The sequence below is a fragment of the Dromiciops gliroides genome, chromosome 1, assembly GCF_019393635.1.
Source record: "Dromiciops gliroides isolate mDroGli1 chromosome 1, mDroGli1.pri, whole genome shotgun sequence".
Taxonomy (NCBI): domain Eukaryota; kingdom Metazoa; phylum Chordata; class Mammalia; order Microbiotheria; family Microbiotheriidae; genus Dromiciops; species Dromiciops gliroides.
The window spans coordinates 72087872-72115200 of NC_057861.1; the positions used below are offsets into that span (position 1 = coordinate 72087872).

Consider the following 27329-nt stretch of genomic DNA (forward strand, 5'->3'; position numbering starts at 1 on the left):
CGGCCGGAGCCGGGCAGGGGGAGGAGGAGGTGGCTGCCGAGGCTGGGAGCTGAGCAAAGCCCGCGCAGACGAGACGGGACGGGCCGGGCCGGGACGGGGTCGGGGCTGGAGAAGGAAGCGAGGGGCCGAGCCAGGTACCCGGGCTGGGGAAAGCAACGGGAAACATCTGGAGCTCAGAGCAAGGTCCCGGCGTCTAAATCTTGTGGGTCTCTCCATCTTTCTGCTCTTTTCTGGCACTCTCTCTCAGTCTCTCTGCGTCTGTGTGAGTCTCTCTGTGTGTGTCTGTGTCTCTGTGTGTCTCTCCTTGTCTCCTTTAAAAAGTTGCTTTCTCTCCTGCATTGTGTGTTTCTCACAATTTGCCTCAGCACCTCTGGGACCTTCCTGTATTTCTTTCTTGGGCCCGTTCTCTCCCTATGTCACCCTCATCTCTCCTTTCCAACTTTCTGTCTCTATTCCACCCCATTTCTAAATCCCTTCCATAAGTGAACATTGCTCCAAAAGCCAGTCTCTCTGTCGGGGGCAGAGAGATTGGTGGATGAGGGACTAAGAGGCAATGATGAGGCCAGAGGCCTCCCTGTGGCCTGAGCTGGGCTGGGGCCGGATTTGGGGAGGGAGTGAGATCCAGCTGTTTGCTATTAGCTGAGGCTGGCTAGGAGGCCCTGAAACCCCATCCTGTCTCATAGCCCCCTGATTGTCCCCACTCGGGCCCTGATCTGTCCCCTGCCCAATCCCCTCAGCTACCCATGAGGCCGAGCCTTTCTCTTCTTTCTACCCTATTCCTGGTCCCTAGTCAGGTTGGGTCCCCCAGGACCCTAGGAGCTGGGGGGTGAAAAAAGAACAGGACCAGGTTCTCCCCCCGACACACAGACTGAAGCTCTCTCCCCGGCAGCCTGATCCCCAGGAAGAACCACCTTGAGACCCGGGGAAGGGTTGTCATCCAAGGGAGGTGTATGGGAAAGAAGAAACTGTCTTGTGACTTTGAGAACCAAACTCTGGTATTCTAATCTCAACCTTGCAATCTTGTCCTTTCCCCCTTATCTCTTCACTCATTTAGCAGAAGACCAACAGGGTTAGGGCTCAGGAGACTTCCTCTGAAAAGTTTAGATGGCATCCTGCCAGAAAGTAGGGGGTAGAATGAATCCCAGTGCCCATCTCTAGTCCAGGGGAGATGGGGCAAGATTCAGGCAAGAGAGAGGGCATATGGCCTAAAGAGGGGGGTGTCAAGGCTCAGAGGATATATTTATGCCCTGGAATGGTAAGGCAAACCAGCAAAGTCAATTCCTGAGCCTGGGAGAGGGTTTGGAGGCCAGGGAAGGTGAGATCCAGACCTGAGGGAAAGCTATCCAACAGGAATGGAGTATCTGTGCCTGGCTAACAGGGCGGCTAGTCAGGAATGACATGTTTGGCTGGGGTAGGAAAAGAGGGATTCTGCTGAACAAGTAGTGTTTTGGTCTGGAAGGGAATGTGGGAGTCAGGGAAGGGGTATCCAGCTGGGGAAAGAATATCTTGGTACTCAGAACTGGTGTCCAGTTCAGGTGGTGTGGTCAAGTAACAATTTGCTAGGGAGGGAGGGGCTCTGATGGGGGAAGGGGCATCCAGTAGGAAGAAGTGTCTGGCCAGAGAGGGAGTGTCCGGTGTTAGGGAGGGGGAGCCACAGTTAAGGAGAATGTGGGGGCCAGGCAGGGGACATTGGACTGGAAAAAGAGAGCCTAAGGAGGGGGTGTCCAGCAGTTCTGGGGCGCGGTGTCCGGCCGGCTCAGACTGAATGACCCCATTGAGGGAGGGGGCGGGCGGGACCAGGAACTGGACAATTGGTGCTTTCAGGCCTCTGTAGGAGATTTCCTCCCCCTGAGCCCCTGAGCCCCTGCCCCTCCGCCCCTCCTTTCCTTAATTCTCTGTTTGTCTCTCTCTCCCAGTGTCTCTCACTCCCAGTGTCTCTCTTCTACCCTTGACATTCTCTGTCTCAGTGTTGGTATGACTGAGGGCTGTAAAGAATTCAGACTCCCCTCCCCTTCCCTCCCCATCTGCCCCAGCTTAATCCCATTCCATATCCATTGGGAGGGGGGCGCGGGAAATCATGGTCCTATAGATCAGAAGACTGACCTTGCTTTCGGGCCCCCTCCCTTTGGCTCCTACAAGCCCCTTCCCCCTCCAACATCTGGTTTCTGTTCCCATCACACCATACATCTGGGGGGTCTGAGTCACTGGCCATTAGGTGGGGGAAGGGAAAGCTAAAGAGGCCTCTGGTCTGCTTGCTGGGACCCTGGGGTTCCTCTCTGCCCTTGTCCCATAGCCCAGGGTCTCTCCAGCCCTTCATTTCCCGTGTGGGAATCAAGAAGATGGCAGGAGGAAGGTAAGAAGGCTGGGGAGGCAGACCAGGGAGTCTTCTCTAGCCCCCAGATGGTGGGAAATTGGGTAGAAGCTGCAACAATCTGTTTCCCCCACATTCCAGGGACAAGAAGGAGTGGAGGATGTAGACAGAAAGTCAGAGAGAGAAGGAAACGGACAAAGACCTGGAGAGGCCAAGAGACTCGAGAGGGAGAGAGAGAGTGGCCAAGGAGAGAGGAGGTGGCCCCGGCCCCCCATCCCCGTCTGCCTTTCCCTTCTGTGCCAGGTATGGGCCTGCATGCTGCAGACCCCAGGGCGAGGGACTGGGATGTTAGGAAGTTGGAGGAGGCCTCTGCCAGAGGCCGACGTTTCCAAGGCCGATCTGAGCCTTGTCCCAAAGCCACAAGCGTTTAGACCAGACTTGAGGCAGGGAGTGCAAGAGAGCCTGGAGCAAGGTCAAGGTAACTCTGGCCCCCACTGCCAGAACTGAGCCTGACCCACACACATGGGCTGGGAGGGGATGGCCCCCCAGTGACCTCCCAAGGCTCCTCTGGGCTCAGGGGCCCAGGAACTGCCTCTGGCCAGGAAAGACGGTGTCCTGGGCCGAGGGCCAAGGACAAGGCTTCTGAAAAACCTCACGAGGCCCTTCTCCACCCATGGCCCGAGTTTTTCCTCCTTCTCCTTCTCCTTCCTTTCCTCCCCTCCTCCCAATCTGTGTCTTCTCTCCTCCCCGCCCCCCTCCCCAGCTGCCCGCCCACCAGGCCCCCCAGTCCCTGCTTTCCCCTGGGGTGGGTGTGGCTGAGCCCTGAGCCAAGGCTTGTTCTGTGGTGGCAGGAAGTTCTCATGTAGCCGAGGCAGCGAAACTGTTTATTTTTAGAGAAAATTGTTTCCATATAGGGGAAAGGCCTCATTCCTTCTCCCCCTCACTCCCTCACTTCTCTCCTGCCCGCTGGCCCTGCACGCCGCCGCTCTCCTCCTCACCCACCGTCTCTTCTGCATTTCTGCCTCCCGGTGTCATCATCTCAAGATATGTCTGTCGGTGTCTTTGCCTCCCTGTGACTGTGCCTCTGTCTGTCTCTGCCTGCCCCTCTCTCTCTCTCTCTCTCTCTCTCTCTCTCTCTCTCTCTCTCTCTCTCTCTCTCTCTCTCACCCTTCTCTCCCCATCTTTCCTTGTCCTCCTGTAAGAATAAAAAATGCCCCATCCAGATATCTAGATGCCCATTTACCCCCCTCCACTACCACCTCCTTCCCAGGATGTCCCCTCACAGCACAAAAGGTGTCTTCTGGCCCCCTCAGAGGACAAGTTGGGGACATCAGCCTTCCCTGGAGGGTCAGAATGAAGCATGGCTGAAGTGGGGGGGGGGTAAGAGCAACCTGGAGACGTATTTGGCGGGCTGGGCAAGGAGAAGGACAGAGTGAGGTGCTTCCCCATAGATGGGCATCTCTAGGAGGAGAAGGAGGCCCTTGCATGGGGATTGGGGAAGGGGGGAGTTGGCTGGACCCAAGCAGAGTGGGGTGGATGGGTATTATGGGAACAGCTGGAGACTCTCCAGGACGGGCTAAGCAGGACAGATTTGAGGGAGGCAGAAGCATGGAGGGCTGGCCAGCCAGGCAGTTTCTGTTTCTTAGGAGATGCCTTCTCATCCCCTTCTGGCCTCTTATCCCAATGGAAGATGGCTGTGTGCATGCGTGCATGCATGTATGTATGTGTTTCAGGGTGGAGAGAGGGCGAGAGCTAGTTAGGTTTTTTTGGGGGGGGGTTGTTTTTTTTTCCTGGGCAATGGGGATTAAGTGACTTGCCCAGGATCACACAGTTAGTAAGTGTCAAGTGTCTAAGGCCACATTTGAACTCAAGTCCTCCTGAATCCAGGGCTGGTGCTTTATCCACTGCACCACCTAGCTGCCCCAAATTTATTATCTTTTTATTTTATTTATTTATTTTTTTTATTTTGCAGAGCCATGCGAGTTAAGTGATTTGCCCAGGGTCACACAGCTAGTGTCAAGTTTCTGAGGCAGGATTTGAACTCATGTCCTCCTGAATCCAAGGCCAGTGCAATACACTGTGCCACCTAGCTGCCCCAAGAGCTTGTTCATCAGCCTTGTATTTGTGTGTTTGCCCACGCCCACCCTTGATCTGTCCTGTTCCAGCCAGAACAAACACTAATTCCAGGAGTCCCATGGAAAACAAACTTTGAGTCCAACCCACCCAGGAGGCCTTATCAGGCCAGCTGTTGGAATGTCCTTCCTCAGGCTAGAGATGGGTTCAGGGACATTCCCGCTACCCTTCAGTACCCAGTGAAACACTGACTCATGCATCCCCTCCATGCCAAGCTCCCCCTGCCTGACCCTACCCAGACACTCCTAGACAACCCCTTGGGATCATAGGATTTAGGATTTGAAAAGATCTTTGAAATCATCTGGTTGAACTCATTCATTTTGACTAAAAAGGAAACTGAGACCCAAAGGAGGGAAGTGACTTGCCCAAGGTCATAGATCTAACAAGAAGCAGGGACAAGACTGTAGTCCAAGGCCTCTACGCTCTCCGTTGTACTGCCCAGCTTTATAGAGGACTCCCCACCTCCCCCTGTCTTTGTCCCTGCAAATGGCTCTCAGACCATTTGTCCCCCATGGCTCAGACTGTTTGACTATTTCCGTCAACACCACAAAAGGCTCAGGAAAGAGACTCCTCGTCCACATTTTTGGCCTCCTGTGCCCTAGGATCAGAGCTTGCTAGCCTTCTCCCCCACGCACTGAGCAGGCTACCTGCAGAGCCCTGCTGCCAGGTGGAGGTGATGCTGAGCATCCTCCCTTCCCCCAGGGGACCCAGCACAGGCACAGCACAGGCTGAGCAGGACTGGTTAGAGGCAGGCTGTACCCAGGAGCCCTGATGCCTTGCTTAAACCCCAGGGGCAGAGGCCCAGGAAAGGACCCAGCACAACTCTGGCCACGTTCCCTCTGCCCATCCCCCTCAACACATGAGCACGCGCATACACACACATATACACACATGTCTCATGATTGTCCTGAAAGGATACAGGAGAATCAGAGGCATGGGAAGAATGTCAAGTGACCCTCGTCGGGCTGGAAGGAGTGCTGTCAGCCTGGATTTCTGTCCTCTGCCCAGCTCCCTGAGGGACACTCTCAGTCTCTGAGTCCCCACTCCACTTCCCTTCCCCAGCAGGTTCTTGGTGCCAAAATCTGAGTCCACGTTTACCCGGTGACCCCCGAAGGAGAGAAGATGGCCCAAATCCTGCACATGGAGTCTGCCTTTCCAGGTCAGAAGCTGTCCCACCCCCATCCCTCCCCCATCCTTTCTGGTGTGCTCCAGCAGGGGGTTGGGGTCAGGGGTAGGAGAGGGAAGATGATCTGCACCCAAGCTGGAGGTCTCAATCCCTTTCACTTTGTGGCTGGCCCCCTCTTTCTGTGAGATCGGCCCCTCTGAGTTCCAGACCCCGACCAAGAGTAAACCTGTTCTAAGTGGGAAACGAAGCCTGTGTACTCAGGGGGCCCCCTAGTCCAAGAGAGGGGACGTGAATCCACCTACGTAGCACAGGAAAACGAGCTTAGACCTACCATGTCCACAAGGACTGAGAGGGTGCTGGATGAGCTTAGCCAGGGAGGGCTTCTCAGAAGAGAGAAGGATGCTGGGGGAAGAGGAGGGGGGCAGAGCATCTGAGAGGTGAGGATCCCTAAGCCTGGAGACAGGAAATAAAACCCCTCCCAATGTCTTGTGCCACTGCAGGGAAACATGGACCCACCTCCCCCACAGCTTTCCCAGGGAAGGATCCAGAGCCCCCCTACTCGGTAGAGACTCCCTATGGCTACCGGCTAGACCTGGACTTTCTCAAATACGTGGATGACATTGAGAAGGGCCACACCATGAAGCGGGTGGCTGTGCATCGGCGCCCACGCCTCGGCTCCCTGCCCCGAGGAACGGGCTCCTGGTGGACCTCGACAGAGTCCCTGTGTTCGAATGCCAGTGTGGAGAGTCGCCAGTCTGCCTACTCCTACTGTGGCAGAGGCTTCTACCCGCAGTATGGGGCCCTTGAGACTCGAGGGGGTTTCAACCCTCGGGTGGAGAGGACCCTGCTGGATGCCCGCCGAAAGCTGGAGGATCAGGCAGGGGCTGAGTGCAGGCGGCCACAGCCAGGTGGGCTGGGCAGCCTGACGCCCAGTGCGGCAGGCTCCACCAGCTCGCTGGCTGGGGCTGGACTCCCCCCACGCCTCTTGTCCAGCCACAACGGTGGCACGCCACTGAGCTCCTCGGGGCTGTCCACACCTGTGTCGCCCACGCCGGGCCACCTGCAGCATGTGCGCGAGCAGATGGCTGCTGCCCTGAGGAAGCTGCGTCACCTGGAGGAGCAGGTAAAACTCATCCCCATCCTTCAAGTCAAGGTGTCCGTGCTGCAGGAGGAGAAGCGGCAGCTCAGCGTCCAGCTGAAAAGCCAGAAGTTCCTGGGTCACCCTGGGGCCCGTGGTGGGGCTGGAGGCCGGGCCCGAGGGGAGCTCTTCCTGGACCTGCCCGACCCTGCTGAGCCCTTCCCAGATTTGGACATAGATGGAGAGAAGAAGGAGAGCCGCTCTGTGGGTGTGGGGCCAGAGGATGCCAGCACCCAGAGAAGCGTAGGCACTTGGGTGCGCGAGAGGGACCTAGGGGCGCCCGAGGGCCAGGCTGCCCTGACTGCTAAGATTGCTGTGCTGGAGACCCAACTGAAGAAGGCCTTGCAGGAGCTGCAGGCGGCCCAGGGGCACCAGTCAGTTCCAGCATCAACACCAGCCCCTGCTCCCACCCCTGCCTCGTGGAGCCCCTCGGGGGTCATCCAGAAAGGTCCTGAGCTTCCAGAGGCAGTGGGAGCACCATCCAGCCACTATGCCCCTAGTGACTCCCGGATCTGGCCACCACCAGATGGGCCCATCAGGGTAGACACGGTGAAGGTGGTCCAAGTGCAAGGGGAGCCCAAGATTGCCGCCAGCACAGCCACGGGGACCCCAGCCCAAAGGGCCCAAAGCCTGGAACCGTCCAGCCCCGGAGGTCTTCGAGCCCTGGTGACACGGAGTCCTGAGGGGAGTAGCTGGAACCAGCCGTCCACAGCTGTGCACTGCACCCGGGAGGTGGTGGAGACCACCTTCCCAGGCCCAGTCATCCCTGCCATCCCTGCCAACCCTGCCAACCAACCACCTAGCACCTTCCACGTGGTGAAGAAAATCAGTATTACCACCGAGCCCTACCGGGATGGGGAGAAAAACAAGGAGACTGCTCCTAGCCTGGGTCCTGGCTGCAATGGGCTGGCAGGTGAGCCCTGGGGGGTGGAGCAGGGGCAAGGAATAGCTGTGCTCTACCTTAGCACCTTCACTTTTTTGTGGTCAGTCTGGAAAAACCACTTGGATGGGCACTGCCTTAGTATTCCTAACTCTGGTTGGTCTACCAGGATGGACTCAGGTGTCTGTGTGCCCAGACCAAGCTTTTGCTCCTGAGTTCAACTCAAGATGATATACTGAAAGGGTAGGTGTAGGTGAGGCTGATGTAGAAGAGTTTATGGGGCAGGGAAAATAGCATCACTGACATGTTGGGTTGTTGTATGTCACATGAATTACACAGCTTCTGCTAGCCTTGAACTAGGAGAAAAGCATTAGAGCTAGAGGCAGATTTAGAATTGGCATAAGGAAGAACTTTTTTTTAGTTTTTTTTTGTTTTGGTTTGGTTTGGGAGTGGGGCATTGTAGGGCAATGAGGGCTAAGTGACTTGCCCAGGGTCACACAGCCAGTAAGTTTCAAGTGTCTGTGTCCAGATTTGAACTCAGGTCCTCCTGAATCCAGGGCCAGTGCTTTATCCACTGTGCCACCCAGCTGCCCCCAGAACCTTTTTTTTAAAAAAAACAACAACAATTAGGATTGTTTAAAAGTAGAATGGATTATCTCAAAAGCATGAGTGAGCTCCCTATCTCTGGAGGTCTTCAGGCAGAGGTTGGCGGATCACTTCATCGGGATGCTGTTGAAGGGGATTTGTCTCCAGACATAGGTTGGATGGGATTCTTCTGAGGTCCATTTTGACTCTGAGCTTCTGTGATGGGTCTGTATTTTCAAAAGGAGGCCAGAAGTGGATTGGTAGATAGTAGGAGGAAGGTTGTCTTTGGTGGAGGGGGCCTCCTTGGATAGTTGGGGAATTATGGAGAGTGAAGAGGAGCCCACCCTGACCCTCCTCTTCCATTCCTTTCATGGATCCAATGTGAGTTCTCCCAGCTCCATCCTCAAAACGTTCCACTCGGTGGAAGGGACCCGGCCCCTGCCTTCCCTGATCCAGGTCCCTGGCAAGGGCTAGGTTATACTTTGAAGAAGGAGTACATAGGGAGGAAGAGGAAGAGGAGAAGGCCACAGCTGTGTTTATTTATCTTTCTTCTGGGAGGCAGAGATGTGTATTTATCCCAGTCTCCCCCAGTCCCAGTATTTTTCCTGATCGCCTCCTGGGGCTCAGTCTGCTGTGTTCTAGGTCCATCTCAAACAGAACTAGGCATGGCCTGGTATCTCAGGTTACAGGTCCTGCTGGCTCATGCCTTGGATGAAGGACTCCCTGTCCCTCAGCTTCCTGAGGTCATTCAGTCCCTTCCCTCGATTCCAGGCAGGAAAACAGATGGGAGTGTGTTCTGAGAAAGCTGCCCAGGCTTCTGTCTTCTGGGGAAGTCCCCCTCCTCAGAAATTTGAATCCCATTTCATGTGGGACAAGGAGATACCCCAAAAGGGGAAAGCCTAGCTGGGAAGATGGCATACATCACTGGAGAGGACTTAGGAATGTAAATTAGTGGTCCTCGATGTAAATACAGGGTGAAGTCATGGGAGGGGGGAGTCTGGGTGGAGGCAAGAGGAGTTCCTAGAGGAAGGGGGTTAGGGATTGGCGTGCACAGAGCCCGAAGCGGGTGGCAAGCATGAACAGCTGGGTTCAGCTCAAACTTCCTATGAGTTTATGATTTTTTCCCCTCCCCCTTGCTGCTTTCTTCATGCACCATGACTAATGGGAGCAGGCAGTGGTCTGGAGGAGGGGGGGAGGGTGCAGAGTTCTTTAGGCTCCCAGGGGTGGGGGTAGAAGGTCGGGGGCCAGGGGGTTCTCAAAGAGCTATAGCTCTCCCCAGGGTCTCCTTGGCGCCAGCAGCCATTCTGGGCTCCAAGAGGGGTGAGGAGGAGGAGGAGAAGTGGTAGGGCAGGGACCATCGCTGGGAGTAATAGGCCAAACTAGGCTCCTTTCCCAGAATGCCAGGGAGAAAAGGCCGGCAGCGGGCCAGGGCTGATCTGTTCTGGCCGGCTCCTCCCCCTCTCCCTCCCTGCTAGTCCCTGGCCTCTGCCTCCTGCTGGACAGAAGGGAGAATCTGAACCCCACTTTTTGTTCAGAGACAACCCAAAGCCCTTGACTTGGGTCTGGTCCGAGGTCCCCTCTCCTGCTGAGTGTGCTTTGGGCCCTGCCCAGAGTGTGAATGTTCCATCTTCTCTAGTGGATGAGGGGGAGAGGTGTGTGATGGGGAAGGGGAATAGAACAGAAATAATCACCGAACCTCAGAGTGCCGCACTTGGAAGAGACCCTAGAGGTCATTCCCCTGCATTTGCAGATGGAGATATGGGGACCCAAAGAGGTTATTGACTTAGCCAAGGTCACCCAGGGAGGTACAGAGCCGACATTTGAACCCAGGGCCTCTGGCTCTCAAACTAACACCCTTTCACCATTCCTCATTTTGTAGATGAGGAAACGGAGCTAGAAAGGGAACACTTTCCCAAGGTCCCGAAGTCAATCAACAAGCATAGGAACTGTACTAAGCAATGGGAATACAAAGAGAGGCCAGAGCACAAGGCCACAGCCCCTGCCCTCAAGGGGTTCCCATTCTGTTGAGGGGAGAGCACGTAACCACGACATGTACACACATGTAAATATAACATGTACATATAAGATGTATGCAGAGTAAATGGAGATTGATTTGAGAGGAGAAGACAGTAGCTGTCAGGGCAGGTGAGACTGGAACTATGTCTTAAAGGAACTAAGTAGTCTAGGAGGAGGAGGCACAAAAAGTCAGGATTCGAACTTGGGTCCTTGAATTCTAGACCCAGGATTTCTTGTACTCTGTTACATTGCCTAAAGAGCAACAGGTCACTTGCCCCGTCCCGCAGCAGAGATTTAAAGGCAAAACTAATCTTCTCACAGCTAATGTGTCTGGATTGGGGGTCGGGGGGTTGCACTGTAATAAGAACAAACAGGTCTTGTTGCTGCAGATGACTTTACAGTGTCCAAAGTGCTTTCCTCAGAACAACCCTGGGGGAAACACAAATACTCTTCTGCCCATTTTTTTTTTTTAAGTGAGGCAATTGGGGTTAAGTGACTTGCCCAGGGTCACACAGCTAGTAAGTGTTAAGTGTCTGAGGCCGGATTTGAACTCAGGTACTCCTGACTCCAGGGCCGGTGCTCTATCCACTGCACCACCTAGCTGCCCCTCTTCTGCCCATTTTTAAACTGAGGAAACTTCGTCTTTGAGAAGTTAAATGACAAGAGTTGCATAGGGGCAGTCATTTAATGGATAAAACTCCAGGACTGAAGTCAGAAAGACTCATCTTCCTGAATTCAAATCTGACTTCACTTACCAGCTATGTGACCTTGGGCAAGTCACAGAACCCTGTTTCCTCCTGGAGAAGGGAATAGCAAACCACTCCAGTATCTTTGCCAAGAAAACCCTAAATGAAGTCATGAAAAGTCAGACGTGATTAAACAGCAAAGTCCAAAGTCTTCCTTCTGCTCAGGAACAAACTAAGGCCCAGAGAAGTGGTGACTTGTCTAAGATCACACTGATACTAAGTGACAGAGATAGGACCAGCAGCTAAGATCATGTTGTTAGTAAGTGACAGGGCTAGGATTTGAAATCAGGTCTCTGAAATCAACTCCAGACGCAGTGTTCTCGTCACTGCATTTTGCAATTTAGCTGTGAAATCTTAATGACTGCTTTTAAAAATGTAATTTATAGACTGTTTCTAGATGACTTATGGTCGGTTATTAAAGTTTAAAAGTCTTGCTGTTCAGGCATTTTCAGCCACATCCGATCCCATCTGGGGTTTTCTTGGCAGAGATACTAGTTTGTCATTAAGGCAAACAGGGTTAAGTGACTTGTCTAGGGTCACACAGCTAGACAGTGTTATTCAATGTTAACCTCACAGCGACTCTGGGAGGTAGCTGCTATTTGTGTCCTTACTTCACAGCTAAGGAAACTGAGACAAAAGAAGGTTAAGTGACTTGCCTAGAGTCACACAGCTAGAACACTAAGGAGCCCAATTTGAACTCACTATAGGTCCAGCATTCACCACCAGCTGCCTCTCCAGAGGAGAGGTGTCTCAGGGTCATAGACCTAGAGCTGAAAGGGACCTTAGAAATCACCCAGTTTTCAACCTTTTTGTTCTAACAACCCCTTTATACACTTTAAGAACACTTCTGTGTTCTTAAAAAATGATCGAGACCCCCAAGACCTTTTGTTTTCATGGGTTATATCTATCAATATTTACCATGTTAGATAATAAAGCTATATTTTATATGCTTTAAACATAAATTTAATTCATTAAAAATAATAAACCATTACACATTAACCTAAATGATATTTTTATGAAAAATAATGCTATCTTCTAAAACAAAAAAAAATAGGAGAATATCATCATTTTGCAGATTTTTGCAAATCTCTTTCATGTCAGATGCAATAGGAAACAGCTGGTTTCCTCTATCTGCTTCTGCATTCAGTCTGTTGTGACATGTTGTTTGGGTTGAAGTATAGGAAGAAGATCCAGTGTCACACAGATGTATAGTTGGAAAGGGGAGGAAGAGTAGTTTAACAGGCTAGTGATGACTTAGTATTATTGTGAAAATATCTCTGACCTCAAGAGTCTTGGAGACTTCCAGGGGCCCACAGATCACACTTTGAGAAGCAACCTCCTAATTTTATAGATGAGGACATGGAGGACGAGAGAAATAAAGTGACTTGTCCACAGTCACATGAGTAATAAACAACAGAGGGGAGGGGAAGAAGCATCGATTACACACCTGCTGTGTGCCAGGCACTGTTCTAAGCACTTTGCAAATATTCTCACACTTGGGGGCAGCTAGGTGGCACAGTGGATAAAGCACCAGCCCTGGATTCAGGAGGACCTGAGTTCAAATATGACTTCAGACACTTGACACTTACTAGCTGTGTGACCCTGGGCAAGTCACTTAACCCTCATTGCCCCACAAAAAATGAATGAATGAATGTTCTCACACTTGATCAGAGGCACATTTTGAATCCAGGATAGAGCAGTGTGGAGGGATGTCTCAGGGCCAAGGGAAAGGGGGCTTCTTCCTCTCAAAGGGAAATTCAAAAGAGAGTTCTTCTCAGAATAGAACCTTGCTGTTCTATGCTGTATGGATGCTACCCTCCTTCATTCCTTAACCATTCTTGACTCCCTCCTTCACTTTCTTTTTCCTTCCCCCCTTCTCCAGCTCCCTTTAGGAGCCTCGCTAAGCCTTCAGAGGTACCCCCAGGGCCAGCAGCTCCTCAGTCCCTGGGAGAGCCAAGAACAACATCCACCAGCAACAGCTTCTCCAGAGAACAGAGTGGGAATGTGACACTGCGTGGGAAGGAGGAGGCTGAGGACGATTCAGGTAAGGAGGCCAGGTGGGGACTGGGGAAGGCGGGGAGGCTGCTGGCTTGATAAAGGGCCAAGCTCAGGTCTCACCATTCCTGTCAACTAGGGTTGGGAGGCAGGGAAGCGGCAGGGGGCCTCCAGGGGTGGTCCCTTCTCCCATACCCTCCCCATCAGGACCCACACAGAGGACAGCTTCTCCTTCTCCTTTCCCCAGCAGCCCTGCTGCAAGCAGGAATCAAATCCATCATGAAGAGGAAGGAGGCCAGCACAGAACCTGCATCCAACAGGAAAAACCTTCAGTTCATAGGTGTCAATGGCGGGTAAGGTGCATGATGGTTCCCCAGATCCCCCCCTGACCTTCTTCCAGAGGCTTGTCCTGGCCCCATTGGAGCTGTCCTGGGGGGTGATCAAGGAGGGTGATCTCTAGAACACAGAAGGGACCAGTGGTGGGGAGCAGGTGGCTGTGGCATCAGCTGGGGCTCCCAAAGACCTCATGTTCCTGTGGGCAGAAAGACAGCCCATACCATATAGCACTGGCTTGCTCTCTCCCGGGTGGTAAGCATTGTTGACTTGTGATTCTCCCTTCCCCTGGCTGCCTCTTGTAGACGCTTCCCCCCGGTTCACCCACATGTACCTGCTGGGGGAGGAAGAACCTATGTAGTGTGGCTTACTGCCTATGCTGTCCCCAGAGATGATCAGGCCTTTCCACTGGTTTGATGTTTCGTTCATTCATGCAGGAAACATTATCAAACACCTCATCTTTAGGTAAAACCTATAAAGCTTAGATAAGACAGAGTCCCTGCCCTCATGTAGCTTATAGTCCAATAAAGGTTAAGACCCAAACACAGATCACTTAAAACATTCTGTTTTAAATATGTTAGGGAGGTACAGGGTATGGGGAGGTCATTGCCAAGGGAAGGGGGCTTCCCAGAAGATGTGGTGTTGGAGCCAGACTGTGAAGAAAGGCAGCAGGCAGGAGTGCCGAGAGAAACCCTACCTAGAAATCAGCAAGATCAGGTTCAAGCCTCACCTCTGACTCTTTCTGACTGTGGGACCTTGGGCAAGTCATTTCATCGCTTGGAGAATAGGCAGTCTCTAAGGTTATAAATTGCAGAGAAAGGGCAGTTAGGTGGCACAGTAGATAAAGCACTGGCCCTGGATTCAGGAGGACCTGAGTTCAAATCCAGCCTCAGACACTTGACACTTACTAGCTGTGTGACCCTGGGCAAGTCACTTAACCCCCATTGCCCCGCAAAAATAAATAAATAAATGAATGAATGAATAAATAAATGAATAAATAAATAAATAAATTGCAGAGAAAGTAGAGACCTGAATTAGTGGAGTGAATTTCCTTACTCAGTAGTTCCCCGTGCCTGTGAAATCACAGGGTCATTTCCTACCCCCTAATTTTATTGAGAGTCAGTTGTGTGGGCAAGGGTAGGGCTAGCCCTACAGCCAGGAAGCACTGGGTTCAGGTCCTACCTGTAACAATTACTGGCTTCATCTCTCAGTAACCTAGGCCAATGCTGTCAAATTCAAAGCAAAATGGATCCCTGTAGGTTAGGTATTGGCTTTAAAAATCACAAATTAGGGGGCAGCTAGGTGGCACAGTGGATAAAGCATTGGCCCTGCATTCAGGAGTACCTGAGTTCAAATCCGGCCTCAGATACTTGACACTTACTAGCTGTGTGACCTTGGGTAAGTGACTTACCCTCATTGCCCCACCCCATCCCCCCCCAAAAATCACAAATTAACATGTTGCATTGTAGGATTTTTTTGATAAGAAATCGCGGTTAAGTGACTTGCCCAGGGTCACACAACTGGTAAGTGTCAAGTGTTTGAGGTCAGATTTGAACTCAGGTCCTCTTGACTTCAGAGCCAGTGCTCTATCTACTGCTCCACCTAGCTGCCCCTGTTGTTTTGTATTTTTATTTATTTTGTTAAACATTTGCTGATTACATTTGGGGGGGGCAGGGCAATGAGGGTTAAGTGACTTTCCCAAGGTCACACAGCTAGTAAGTGTCAAGTGTCTGAGGCTGCATTTGAACTCAGGTCCTCCTGAATCCAGGGCTGGTGCTTTATCTACTGCGCCACCTAGCTGCCCCGCTGATTACATTTTAATCTGTCTCTGGCCACACTTTAAAGGCCTCTGTGGGCTACAGATTTGACATCCATTCTTGGCAACTCATTTCAGCCTCAAAGTTTCAAAGAAATTTCTGACCTGTGCTGGTAAGGGATAAAGTAATTGATTTTCTTATCCAGGAATTCCCTTTGTTAATCATTTAAAGAGGCAGCAGGAATTTGAATGGAGTGGGTAGAAGATTCCAGGGATGAGGAACAAAGGAGGGGAAAGGTAAAGGTAGAGCCAGCTTGGCACACATTTCTGGGACAGTCTGCCTGGAGCATAGCCTGTCACAGGGATGAGAAGACTGAGGGGAAGCTAGACATGTAGGTAGCATGGCATCAGATTATAGAGGGCTTAGAATGCCAGATGGGAGAGGCTGGATTTGACTTGCAGTGCTTAGTATGCAGTAGGTGCTTAATATGTGTTTATTGATCGATTCCAAGGCAGTAGTGAGCCCTTGATTCTTGGAACAGAGGCATGATCTGGTGTAGGAGCATCTGGTGGGACTTTCAAAGGCAAAGTGCCCCAAGGGCCAGAGGCCACCCCAACTCTGACCTGCCTTCCCTCCTCTCCAGGTACGAATCTACATCATCTGAGGATTCCAGCACAGCCGAGAACTTCTCAGACAATGAGAGTACAGAGAGTGAATACCACGAGGCCAGCGAGGGGCTCCCCAGGGCCGGCGATGGAGGCCGGCCCAGAGGCTTGGGCTCCGTAGCCGAACCCACTTGGGGAGGCAAGGCTGGGACAGTACAGAGGAAAGAGCCCGTGGCTGAGGCAGCGCCCAGCCCCAAGGCAGAGGATGAAATTAGGTAAGCACTGTACCTCCCTTGGGCTCAGGCTCTACCAGGGCCAAGGTTGGTGAGGATGGGCTGGGCACAAACCTGGGTGCTGCCCCAGACACACACAGGGACTGAGACAGCAGGATGGTTCCTCCTTAGGCAACAGTAATCCATTGATGGCACCTGTTTATAGGTGAAGTTTGTTTGAATGGTAGTAAAATGCCTCCTCCAGGCTCCCCCCCCACACACCCCCCAGGAAAAAAACCCCAACCTTATGCCATGGATATGCTTTCCTGCCTCAGTTACCATTATGAGAAATTCAGGGGCTAAGGGTTTAGTCACTAAGCACAAGGTAGACACTGAGCCAAGCCCAGCCCCTTACACCAGAGTGTGAATTAGTTTATTAGATCCTGGTCTCTGGGAGAGACAATTCTTTTTTTCTTAATATTTTTTCTCCTAAATACATGTAAAACAATTTTTAACATTAGGGTTTGGGTTTTTTTAAGTTTTGAGTTCCAAATTCTATCCTTCCTTCCCTCCCATTTCTCCATGGAGAGACAATTCTTTTTTTTTTTTTTTGTGGGGCAATGAGGTTTAAGTGACTTGCCCAGGGTCACACAGCTAGTGTCAAGTGTCTGAGGCTGGATTTGAACTCAGGTCCTCCTGAATCCAGGGCCAGTGCTTTATCCACTGTGCCACCTAGCTGCCCCCTGGGAGAGATAATTCACGCACTAGGGAAAAGGGGACTGGTGAAGGCCAGATGTAGTGGTGGGTGGCAGCTCCTCACTGTTGTTAGGAAGGGAAAGATCTTGGCTGAGTAGAATTCAGGGCTCAGCCACAGGGATGGATGCTTCCTATTGGCCATAGGCAGCTTGGTACAAGTAGAAAGGGGGCTAGTCTAGTTGTCTGAAGTCTTGAGTTAAAGACTGTTTTTATTATAACTCCTCATCCCATTTGGTCAGCTAAGTGACACAGTATATAGAGTGCCAGGCCCTGGATTCAGGAAGACCTGAGTTCAAATCCAGCCTCAGACATTTAATAGCTATATGACCCTGGGCAAGTCACTTTACCCTGTTTCCCCATCAGTAAAACGAGCTGGAGAAGGAAATGGCAAACCACTCCAGTATCTTTGCCAAGAAAATCCCAAATGGGGTCATGAAAAGTTAGACATGACTGAAACAACCTAACAGCAACTAAAATCCCATTTGCCTAGCCCTTCAAATGGCCAGTTTCCACATGATCTTTCCCCCTTCCCTCATCCAAATCTCATTGTTGTTCTCAATATGAATGTAAGTCCCTGAATCCTCTCTCTGGAACCTGGACCTGCTGGAGGGATCACAGTGTCCCCAGATAGGTCCAGCTGGGAGATGTGGTCCTGGCTTTCTCTGACTCTGCCTCAATCTCTCAATCCTGCCAGATTGGAGCTTAGTGCAGACCTCATCTCTGCCTGTCTGACCCTGCAGAAATACCTGGAGAGTCCAGATGCCCTCACTGAGAAAGAGATGGTATGGAGGGGAGGGCATGGGGGAAGGGGCAGTGCCACCCAGGAACAAATGCCCAAATGTAGAAATGGGATTCCCATTTAAGGTTCTGCCAAGGATGGGTGACCTTGGGCACATAATGTCTGGGTCTTGGTTTTACCTTATTTAGAATAAAACATTTGGCCTTGAGGACCTCTGGGATCCCTCTTAGCGCTGAGGTTTTATGATGCTGAGGAGAGAGACAGTGTGGTGTAGTGGAAGGAGAGCTAGGCCTAAAAGCAGAAGACCTGCATTCACATCTCAGCTCTCATATTTACTAACTGCATGAGCATGGTAAAGAGGAAGAACAAGACTCCATCTTGGAGTAGCCTTGATAATTAGGAGGATGCAAGAAGCACATTTCTAAAACAGTTTTGCTTTTGAGTGTCCTTTTAATTTTTGGGGGGGTGAGGCAATTGGGGTAAAGTGACTTGCCCAGGGTCACACAGCTAGTAAGTGTTAAGTGTCTGAGGCCAGATTTGAACTCAGGTCCTCCTGACTTCAAGGCCAGTGCTCTATCCACTGCACCACCTAGCTGCCCCATCTTTTTGATTTTATAAGAATGTGCTTGTCATCTAGTCCTAATTATCAAGGTTGCTTGTTGTGTTTCTTCAATGGGCAAGTCCTTTAACCTTGGTGGGCCTGCTTCTTCATCTGTAAAATGAGAGGAGTAGAACTGTGATTCCTCTGTTCCTTGAATTCTTTGGATGGGAAAATGCGAGAGAGAGAGAGAGAGAGAGAGAGAGAGAGAGAGAGAGAGAGAGAGAGAATGAAGAATGTAAACTAAAAGACATCCAAGGTGTCTCTTACCTTTAAGTCCCCTGAACCCTTTAGGGACTGTTCCCCATACAAAGCCCACCCAGGCCTGTCTCCGTTGCACAGCTCTGTCTTAAGCCAAGGGGCTTCTCTCTGATCCTGCCACATTTCCAACTTCTGTCCTCCTTCCCCCCTCCCCCACGATGCCCAGAAAACAGCGTACAGCACCGTGCTTCAGGACTGGCTGAGGCTCTCCTGTCACAAGGATGCACACCCGGAGGTGGTCCGCAGGCACATGGTCACCTTCAGGGCCATGTCGCCCCAGCTGCTCCAGTTCATTGTCAACATGGCTGATGGGAATGGCAACACTGCCCTGCATTACACTGTGTCCTACTCCAACTTCCCTGTGGTTAAGCAGCTGCTGGACACTGGTGAGACCATTAGCACCATAGAGGAAAGAGCAGTCTTGTCCCAGGCTCTATGTGGGGTGGGGTGGGGTGGGGGCAGAGCCCAGACTGAGAGAGGGAGGAAGAAGGAACAGATTTAATAAGGACCACTGGGCACCAAGCTCCAAGCCCCTTACAAATAGTATCCCATTTGAGCCTCACGATAACTCTTTGAGGGTGGTGCTGTTTATATTTGGGAAACAATTCCCTAAGGTTTAGACAAGTGGAAGGAATAAAAATGCTTTAGAAATAAGGTGAATTGCCCATTACTAAGGTATGTGGGAGGAGGCGTGAGTTCAATGCAATTTAACAAGAATTTATTAAGCATCTACTAAGCTTCAGTGAGCAAAGTCCCCTGCCCTAGGAGCAGACACTCTACATGCTTTGTTCAGTAGTCCTGGGATGAGGTGGATAAAACAGGAGGGTTCCCTGCAGGCCTGTCAGGAGGATTCATGGGGCAGCCCGTTCTGGGATGCATTGGGGACCTGGGGGAGAGAGGGTGATCTGTGTGGCCTGCCTAGGACACACAATGGCCTGGTCAGGGGAAAGGGACCAGAAGGTCTGTTAATACTGTACTCCTCCTTAATGTTATTATGTGTGTATATATATATATATATATATATATATATATATATATATATATATATAACCTATATCAGATTACCTTCTGTCTAGGGGAGGGGGGAGGGAGGGAGAAAAATCTGAAATTATAAAGCTTGTATAAACAAAAGTTGAGAACTATCTTTACATGTAACGGAAAAAAATAAAATACTTTATTAATTTTTTAAAAAAATACTGTACTCCTCCCAGGCCTCTGCAATGTGGACAAACAGAACCGAGCTGGCTACACGGCTATCATGCTGACCGCATTAGCAGCCTTCCGGGCAGAGGGAGACATGGACACCATCCTGCAGCTGCTCAGACTGGGGAATGTCAACTTCAAAGCCAGCCAGGTGCACGGCCATCCTGCAGGAGTCGGTGGGCGGGGGGGGGGGGGGGGGGGGGGGGGGAGGTTTCAGAGGGTGGATGGGGATGGACGTGACCCAGGTGGAAGTCTTTGGGCCTTTTATTGGGCTGCGTGGTGAAATCATAGAATGCCTGAGCTGGAAGAGACCCAAACCCCTCATCTTACAGAGAGGGAAACTGAGGCCAAGAGCAGGAAGCCTCACAGCAAGTTGGTGGCGCAGCTGGAACTCAAATCCATAGCTTTCTGACTTCCCATCTGTTGTACCCCTCTCTGGTTCATCCAGGGGTGGTAGTGGGTAGAGTATACTACACTTGGAGTCAGGAAGACTGGAGTTCAAATCCTCCTTCAGATACTTTATAACTATGTGATCCTGAGCAAGAGGTTTACTCATCTGCAAAATAGGGAAAATTCTGACACCTCCCTTTGGAGCGATTGTGATCATCAAATGAAATAATACATGTAAAGTACTTTGCACACCTTAAGGTGCTATACAAATGTCTGCCAATATTCTCTAGCCTGGTCCATGAGAGGGAAATTCCCACTCTCTCTCGTGGGCAGGAAGAGATCAGCCTTCATAGTGACCCCCATCTGCCCTTCATTCTCTCAGTTTTCAGCATTCCCCAAATCCATTAAGAAAATGATTCCTGGGCAGCTAGGTGGTGCAGTGGATAAAGCACCAGCCCTGGATTCAGGAGGACCTGAGTTCAAATCTGGCATCAGACACTTAACACTTACTAGCTGTGTGACCCTGGGCAAGTCACTTAACCCCAATTGCCTCACTAAAAAAAAAAAAAAAAGAAAAGAAAAAATCAAATGCCCAAGTACAGCATAAAGGAAGAATGGCAGGGGCAGCTAGGTGGTGCAGTGGATAGAGCACTGGCCCTGGAGTCAGGAGGCCCTGAGTTCAATTCTGGCCTCAGACACTTAACACATACTAGCTGTGTGACCCTAGGCAAGTCACTTAACCCCAATTGTCTCACACACACACATACATACACAAAGGAAGAATGGCAGGGCAGCTATGTGGCACAGAGGATAAAGCACCAGCCCTGGATTCAGGAGGACCTGAGTTCAAATCTGGCCTCAGACGCTTGACACTTCCTAGCCGTGTGACCTTGGACAAGTAACTAATGCCAAGGGGCAGCTAGGTGGCACAGTGGATAGAGTACCGGCCTTGAAGTCAGGAGTACCTGAGTTCAAATCCGGCCTCATACACTTAACATTTACTAGCTGTGTGACCTTGGGCAAGTCACTTAACCCCAATTGCCTCACTAAAAAAAAAAAAAGAAAAGAAAAAATCAAATGCCCAAGTACAGTATAAAGGAAGAATGGCAGGGGCAGCTAGGTGGTGCAGTGGATAGAGCACTGGCCCTGGAGTCAGGAGGCCCTGAGTTCAATTCTGGCCTCAGACACTTAACACATACTAGCTGTGTGACCCTAGGCAAGTCACTTAACCCCAATTGTCTCACACACACACATACATACACAAAGGAAGTATGGCAGGGCGGCTATGTGGCACAGAGGATAAAGCACCAGCCCTGGATTCAGGAGGACCTGAGTTCAAATCTGGCCTCAGACGCTTGACACTTCCTAGCCATGTGACCTTGGACAAGTAACTAATGCCAAGGGGCAGCTAGGTGGCACAGTGGATAGAGTACCGGCCTTGAAGTCAGGAGTACCTGAGTTCAAATCCGGCCTCATACACTTAACATTTACTAGCTGTGTGACCTTGGGCAAGTCACTTAACCCTCATTGCCCTACCCCCCCCCAAAATTTTTAATTTTAAAATTAAAAAAAAAGAAAACGACTCCTGCTACTCCCTAGACCAGAACCCTTAGAAGCCCTGCTTTCCCTGGTTCTCTTGGCCAAGGTGTGGACACACCTGCCCCCTTTTTCTTGCTTTGGTTCAGCTAAAACACACGGTTAGCTTTCTCGAAAGACATTTCGGTTAGTGAGCATTTATTAAGCTCTTTATTGATATGATTTATTAAGTCTCCAGCAATGGAAACTCAGAAGGTGCAGTCAGACAGCTGGGTAGGAAGAGAACAAGGAGAGAATGGTGTCTCGGAAACAGAGGGAAGAAAGTACCAAGGAGGTCACTGGTGACTTTGGAGAGAACAGTTTGAGTGGAATGATAAGATTGGAAGCAGGATCAAAAGGGATCAAGATAATGAGAGAAGAAGTATTGTGGATGGCCTTGTCAAGGAGTTTCACCACAAAGGGAGAAAGAGATTGAGGACAATAGTGAGGTGGAGTGGGTGCAGAAGGATTAGGTGAGGGCTTTTTGAAGATGTGGAAGATATGGGCATCTGGATGGACAATGAGGAAAGAACCAGTAGACAGAGATTGAAGATAAGTGAGAGAATGGGGATTGTGGAGGGGGCAATCTGGAGGGGACAAATAAAATGGGATGGCTTGTGCAGGTAGAGGGGTTTGCTTTGGCAAGAAGAAGTGAAATTGATGGTGAAGGAGGAGATAGTGACTAAAGGCATCTGAGAGGTAGGAGATGCAGGAGAGAAGAGGGAGGTCTTATCAAATGACATAATTTTTTTTTGTAAAATATGAGGCAAGGTTCTCTACTGAGAGAGGAGGGGGAGGGGGACCCATGGGAAATTTGAGGAGGGTTTGGAAGAGCCATTGTGGAGAATGAGATAGTGAGTTGGTAAGGGAGGTAGGTTACAGTCAGGTAAGGGGATTTCAGAATTCTTGACATGGAGGTGATTGGTTGGTTGGTTATTGTCCTTTGTTCTCAAAGAGGACCAAAATGACATCACTATGTCAGAGTCAAGTTACAGTGTGTCTGACAGTGGTTGATCAGACCAATATGAGTTTGTAATGCTTTACCACAGGTCTGGCACAAATAATCCATGGGAACATTTGGGTTGGATTTTTTAAATTTGCTCATCTCCCGTTTCTTTTGAGTTAGTTCCATTCTCCTTTGCTCATAGAGCACAGCCCCTTCTCTCATCATGGAGATTGTAATCATGAAGGATTACAAAGGAAGACAGTTATAGTGAAATAGTTATCAAAATATTAAAAAGTCCACTGTTCCCTTGAAATTTATCCACAGACAACAGAAGGATCACGGAGTATCATGGGGGTGACACATTTGTAGGGTGATGGCATGAACATCTTTGTGTGTGGCTGAGGTGGAGTGGAAGAATAGGTCATGGGAAACGAGTAGGTTGTGAACTGTGTGATTGGGATATTGGAGGAAGTATCAACATATATGTTGAAGTCTCTTAGTATGAGGACAAGAGTTGGGAGAGGAAAGCCAGCTACTGAACTTATTAAGGAAGTCAGGGTAGTGCCCTGGAGGTCTATGGGCAACAACTAGCAGGATTCTGATTGGGTGGAAAATGTGGATTGTATGGACTTACAAAGAGATGCTATTGAGTAATAGAGATGGGGGGGAAATCTGGAAGTGCCAATGGGAAGGAGAGTATTCCAGCTCCCCTCAATCAGTAAGCTTAGGGGGAATGAGTGAAGGTGCAGCCACTACTAGAAAGGGTGGCCAGGGAGTCTGTTGTCATGGGAGAGGGGGGAAAGGGGGGGTGCCAGGTCTTGGCGATTTTATCCAATAACTCATAAAGAACTAAAAACAAACAAAATGCAAAAGCATCTAATCCAGAGGTTCTTTTTTTGCAGGGGGGGCGCGCGGGGCAATGAGGGTTAAGTGATGTGCCCAGGGTCACACAGCTAGTAAGTGTCAAGTGTCTGAGGCCAGATTTGAACTCGGGTCCTCCTGAATCCAGGGCCGGTGCTTGATCCACTGTACCACCTAGCTGCACCCTTATCCAGAGGTTCTTTTTTTTTTTTTACTGAGGCAGTTGGGGTTAAGTGACTTGCCCAGGGTCACACAGCTAGTAAATGTTAAGTGTCTGAGGCCAGCTTTGAACTCAGGTCCTCCTGACTCCAGGGCCGGTGTTCTATCCACTGTGCCACCTAGCTGCCCCCTATCCAGAGGTTCTTAACCTGGAATCCATGGATCCTGAAGGAGTCTGTGGATAAATTTCAAGGGAACTGTGGATTTCTTCTTTTTATATTTCGATAACTATTTCAATATAGTTGTCTTCCTTTGTAATACTTTATTTTATTTTATGAATTTAAAAACATTATTCTCAGAAGGGGTCCATAGGCTTCTGCCAACAAAGAGTCCTTGATTCTGATCTGATCAGTTAGTTTGACTTCAGGGCACAGAGCTTTTTATTTTGTTTTGAAATGTAGATCCCTGTATAAGGTATGTACTAACCTTTCTTATTCATCTAAGGGACTCTACCCCAAAGCCCTCTCCTTGGACTTTGAGTCCTTTCCTTACTTCCAGGGAAGGGTTCAGTGTTGTCCACCCGAGAGCCAACATATAGTATGAGATAGAGTGCTGTGTGACCCTAGACAAGCTACTTAACTCCTCTGAGTGCCATGATGACCTCTAAGGTCATGCTTCTTTAACAATAGGTAGAGCTAGCAAAACAAGTCAAGAAAGAGACCCTCGCCTTCTTCTAGGGAACATACTGACAAATCAGAGTATGTGGCAGACGCTGCTTTTCCCCTTTATCCTTCCTCCTTAGTGAAGTACAAAGGGTTCTTTTCCCACACCCTCCTATCAGAATGGGGTTTGACTTAACTGCAGTAGGAGAGCATGAAAGGAAGTATAGTGGAAAAAATAATGGAAGGAGTCCAAAGACCTGGCATTGATCCCAGCCAGAGCTAGTCCCATCCCTTCCCTAGGCTCACGTCCTCACCTGCACATGACAAAGTAATGTATAAAACACCCGCAATTCTAAATTGATCCCACAATCCTACAGTTAGATGGTTTCTTGGGTTCCTTCCAGCTCTAAGTCCCACAATAGCATTGCCTAAGGAACCCTTTCTTTGTCCAGCACCTGTCCAGCCAGCCACCTCCCTAGTGAGAGTGCCAGGAAATGCCTGACTGTATCTGGCACCATGTTGGTTATAGAAAGACTTATGCCGTCTGTTCCCTGTGGGAATTTATCCTCTAAGGGCTTCCACAGCTTCATCAGAGGCTAAAACTCTTATCCCTGCCCCTCCTCTAGGCAGGGCAGACGGCTCTTATGCTGGCTGTCAGCCATGGTCGGACCGACATGGTCAAAGCCCTGCTGGCCTGTGCCGCTGACGTCAACCTTCAAGATGATGATGGCTCTACTGCCCTAATGTGTGCCTGTGAGCACGGCCACGTGGAAATCGCTCGTCTGCTCCTGGCTGTGCCCGGCTGTAACATAGCACTCACCGATCATGTGAGTTTGAGAAGACAGTGTTGGGGGAGGGGGCCCTGCAGAGGAAGGGTTGGAAGGCTATGGGGTGAGAGTAGTGGAGCACTTGCCACAAGGCTGGAGAGTGAGTCCATGATTCTTTCTCGGCCCATTCTCCCAGCCCACTCTTTTGCCTTTCAGGATGGTAGTACGGCTCTCTCCATTGCCCTTGAAGCTGGGCAAAATGACATCGCTGAAATGCTATACACACACATGAACTTGGCCAAGTCCTCGGTGAGTCTCAGGTTCATGATCCTGGTTCTCCGTACTTCCCTTTTCCTGCCCATGGATTCAAGTCTAGTCAGGGGTGGATATTCTAAACCCTGAAACAACGTGGAATTTAGGCCTGAGGCCAGATACTTTGCAAATCAAAGAGCAGAAGTAGAAATCACAGCCTTAGGATGAGAAGGCAGTGAGGTGTCAGTGATTGAAGGCCAGCCTTGAAAAGAGGAAGGCCTGTGTTCAAGTCCTGTCCTTGATACAGACTGTGTCTGTGTGACCTTGGACAAATCGCTCAACTCAGTGCTGTCGGGCAACTCTGAGACAATAAATTGCATTGGTGGATGGAGTTTGCCCACAATGATGAAATAACAGATCCAGACTCCACTTTCCCCAAAAGAGGTGGGATGTGCTAAAAACAGGGGACAGTTTAAGAAGGATGTCAGTTAATTAATGGATGTTAAGTGAATAATTGAAGGGAAATGCAAAGCCTCTATATATGCCAAAGCCATGAGAATAATGTCATGGAGTCAGTTCTGCCACCACATTCACCCTCAAACTGACTTGACACCCCTTTCAGAGGGTGAACAGGCCTGAATGCAGTACTGAGGAGCTGCCATATAGCATTGCTTAGGTTTTTAGAAAGCAACTTAGATATATGACATTTCTCAACTTCTTAAAAACAGTCGGGTGGGGAGAAGAGTAGGATGTGATAGCTGTCTTGCTGTTGAAAAAAGACTAGACTGGGGGCAGCTAGGTGGCGCAGTGGATAAAGCACTGGCCTTGGATTCAGGAGTACCTGAGTTCAAATCCAGCCTCAGACACTTGACACTTAACTAGCTGTGTGACCCTGGGCAAGTCACTTAACCCCCATTGCCCTGCAAAAAAAAATTAAAAAAAAAAAAAAGACTAGACTTCTACTTGGCCCCAGAGGGCAGAACCAGGAGCACAGTGGAAGTTGCAGAGAGGTGTACTAGGGCAGTGTAAGAAAAGTGTCCTGATAATTAGAGCTCTCTAAAGATCTGCCTTTGGGGGTAATTGAGGTCATCACTGGAGGTCTTCAAGTGAAAGTGCGATGACCATTTCTTGGGGATGTTACAGAGGGAGTTTCTGATCAGGGATATAGATTGGACAAGATAACTGCTGTCTTCTGAGCATGGTATGGTGCATGTCTGTAATCTCAGCTCCTGGGGAATTCTGAGGCTTAAGGATTGCTTAACAATTCAGGCATGCTCAGCTGCAACAGGGTTTGAAGCCAATCAAGTGTCTGCAATAAGCACAGCACCGATATGACAAGTACCTGGGAGTGGAGAGCCACTAAGCTGCCTAAGGAGGGATGAGCCAGGCCAGGTCAGAAAAAGAGAGCAGATGGGGGCAGCTAGGTGGTGCAGTGGATAGAGCACTGGCCCTGGATTCAGGAGTACCTAAGTTCAAATCCAGCCTCAGACATTTAACACTTACTAGCTGTGTGACCCTGGGCAAGTCACTTAACCCCCATTGCCCTGCAAAAAAAAAAAGAGAGAGAGAGAGAGAGAGCAGATTCAAGCTTTCTTGTGAATCAGTAATGGGATTGGCCTATGAGTGGCCACTGCACTTCCAGCTTAGGCAAGATTTAAAAAAGCAAAAACACTAAAAACTGTTGTCATCCCTTCCAACTCTGAGCTACAATGATTCTTCTGCTGTTCCATATTTATGGGCTTAACCAAAAGATTATTAATGAAAACCTTCTCCTTTCAGGGTTCTCCAAAGCAAAGGACCATCAAGAGTGCAGCTATTTCCTCCAGCAACGCTCAGTAGAAGTGATAGGACCTGCTGGCCAAGGAGGACACAGAGCATCTGCAGTACCTATCCATCAAAGGGGAGGAAGGGGTGATGCAGAGGAAATGCTTGGGAACACTTGTCTACCCTCAGGGTGGAGAAGAGCTAGCACTGTGACAGAACCCTCTTCCACACCTTCCCATCTTGTCCCACGTCCCTGACTGCTTGGCCACACCTTGGCCTGACTCCATGATGCCCGTGTCCAAAGGGCAATTGGACTCTTTGGGGACCTGCTTCAGCCACCAAGGGAGAGCATAGAGTATGGTGTCAGGTGGAATGGTTTGCAATTTCTTAATGCTTTTTTTTTCCTTTTTTCCCAAAACTTGCAAACCCAAGCCAAAACAAAGATGTCTGTGGATGAAAACTGAGTTCTGCTCCCACTGTGCATGAATTAAATAAAAGGGACCTAGGCCTGGGCATAGGGCATTACTCCCCGCCCCCAGCAACCATCCCCATGGGCACA

At 50.1% G+C, this 27329-nt stretch overlaps 1 protein-coding gene across 11 annotated transcripts; it reads left to right on the top strand.

Annotated features, from left to right (window-relative positions):
• KANK2 (KN motif and ankyrin repeat domains 2) lies at positions 1-27329 on the top strand. Of its 11 annotated transcripts, XM_043975511.1 has the most exons (14): positions 1-202; positions 2294-2353; positions 2453-2614; positions 5507-5603; positions 6071-7621; positions 12818-12979; positions 13178-13283; positions 15664-15900; positions 17288-17375; positions 18358-18577; positions 19403-19545; positions 24614-24814; positions 24971-25063; positions 26786-27329. In XM_043975511.1, exons 4-14 carry the CDS (start codon positions 5567-5569, stop codon positions 26843-26845), a joined length of 2898 nt encoding a protein of 965 aa, XP_043831446.1. In that variant the 5' UTR covers positions 1-202; positions 2294-2353; positions 2453-2614; positions 5507-5566; the 3' UTR covers positions 26846-27329. The 11 variants fall into 11 exon arrangements, with proteins under 11 accessions (XP_043831446.1, XP_043831445.1, XP_043831443.1 ...); XM_043975510.1 differs by lacking the exon at positions 2294-2353; XM_043975508.1 differs by lacking the exon at positions 2294-2353 and having other exon boundaries at positions 1-183.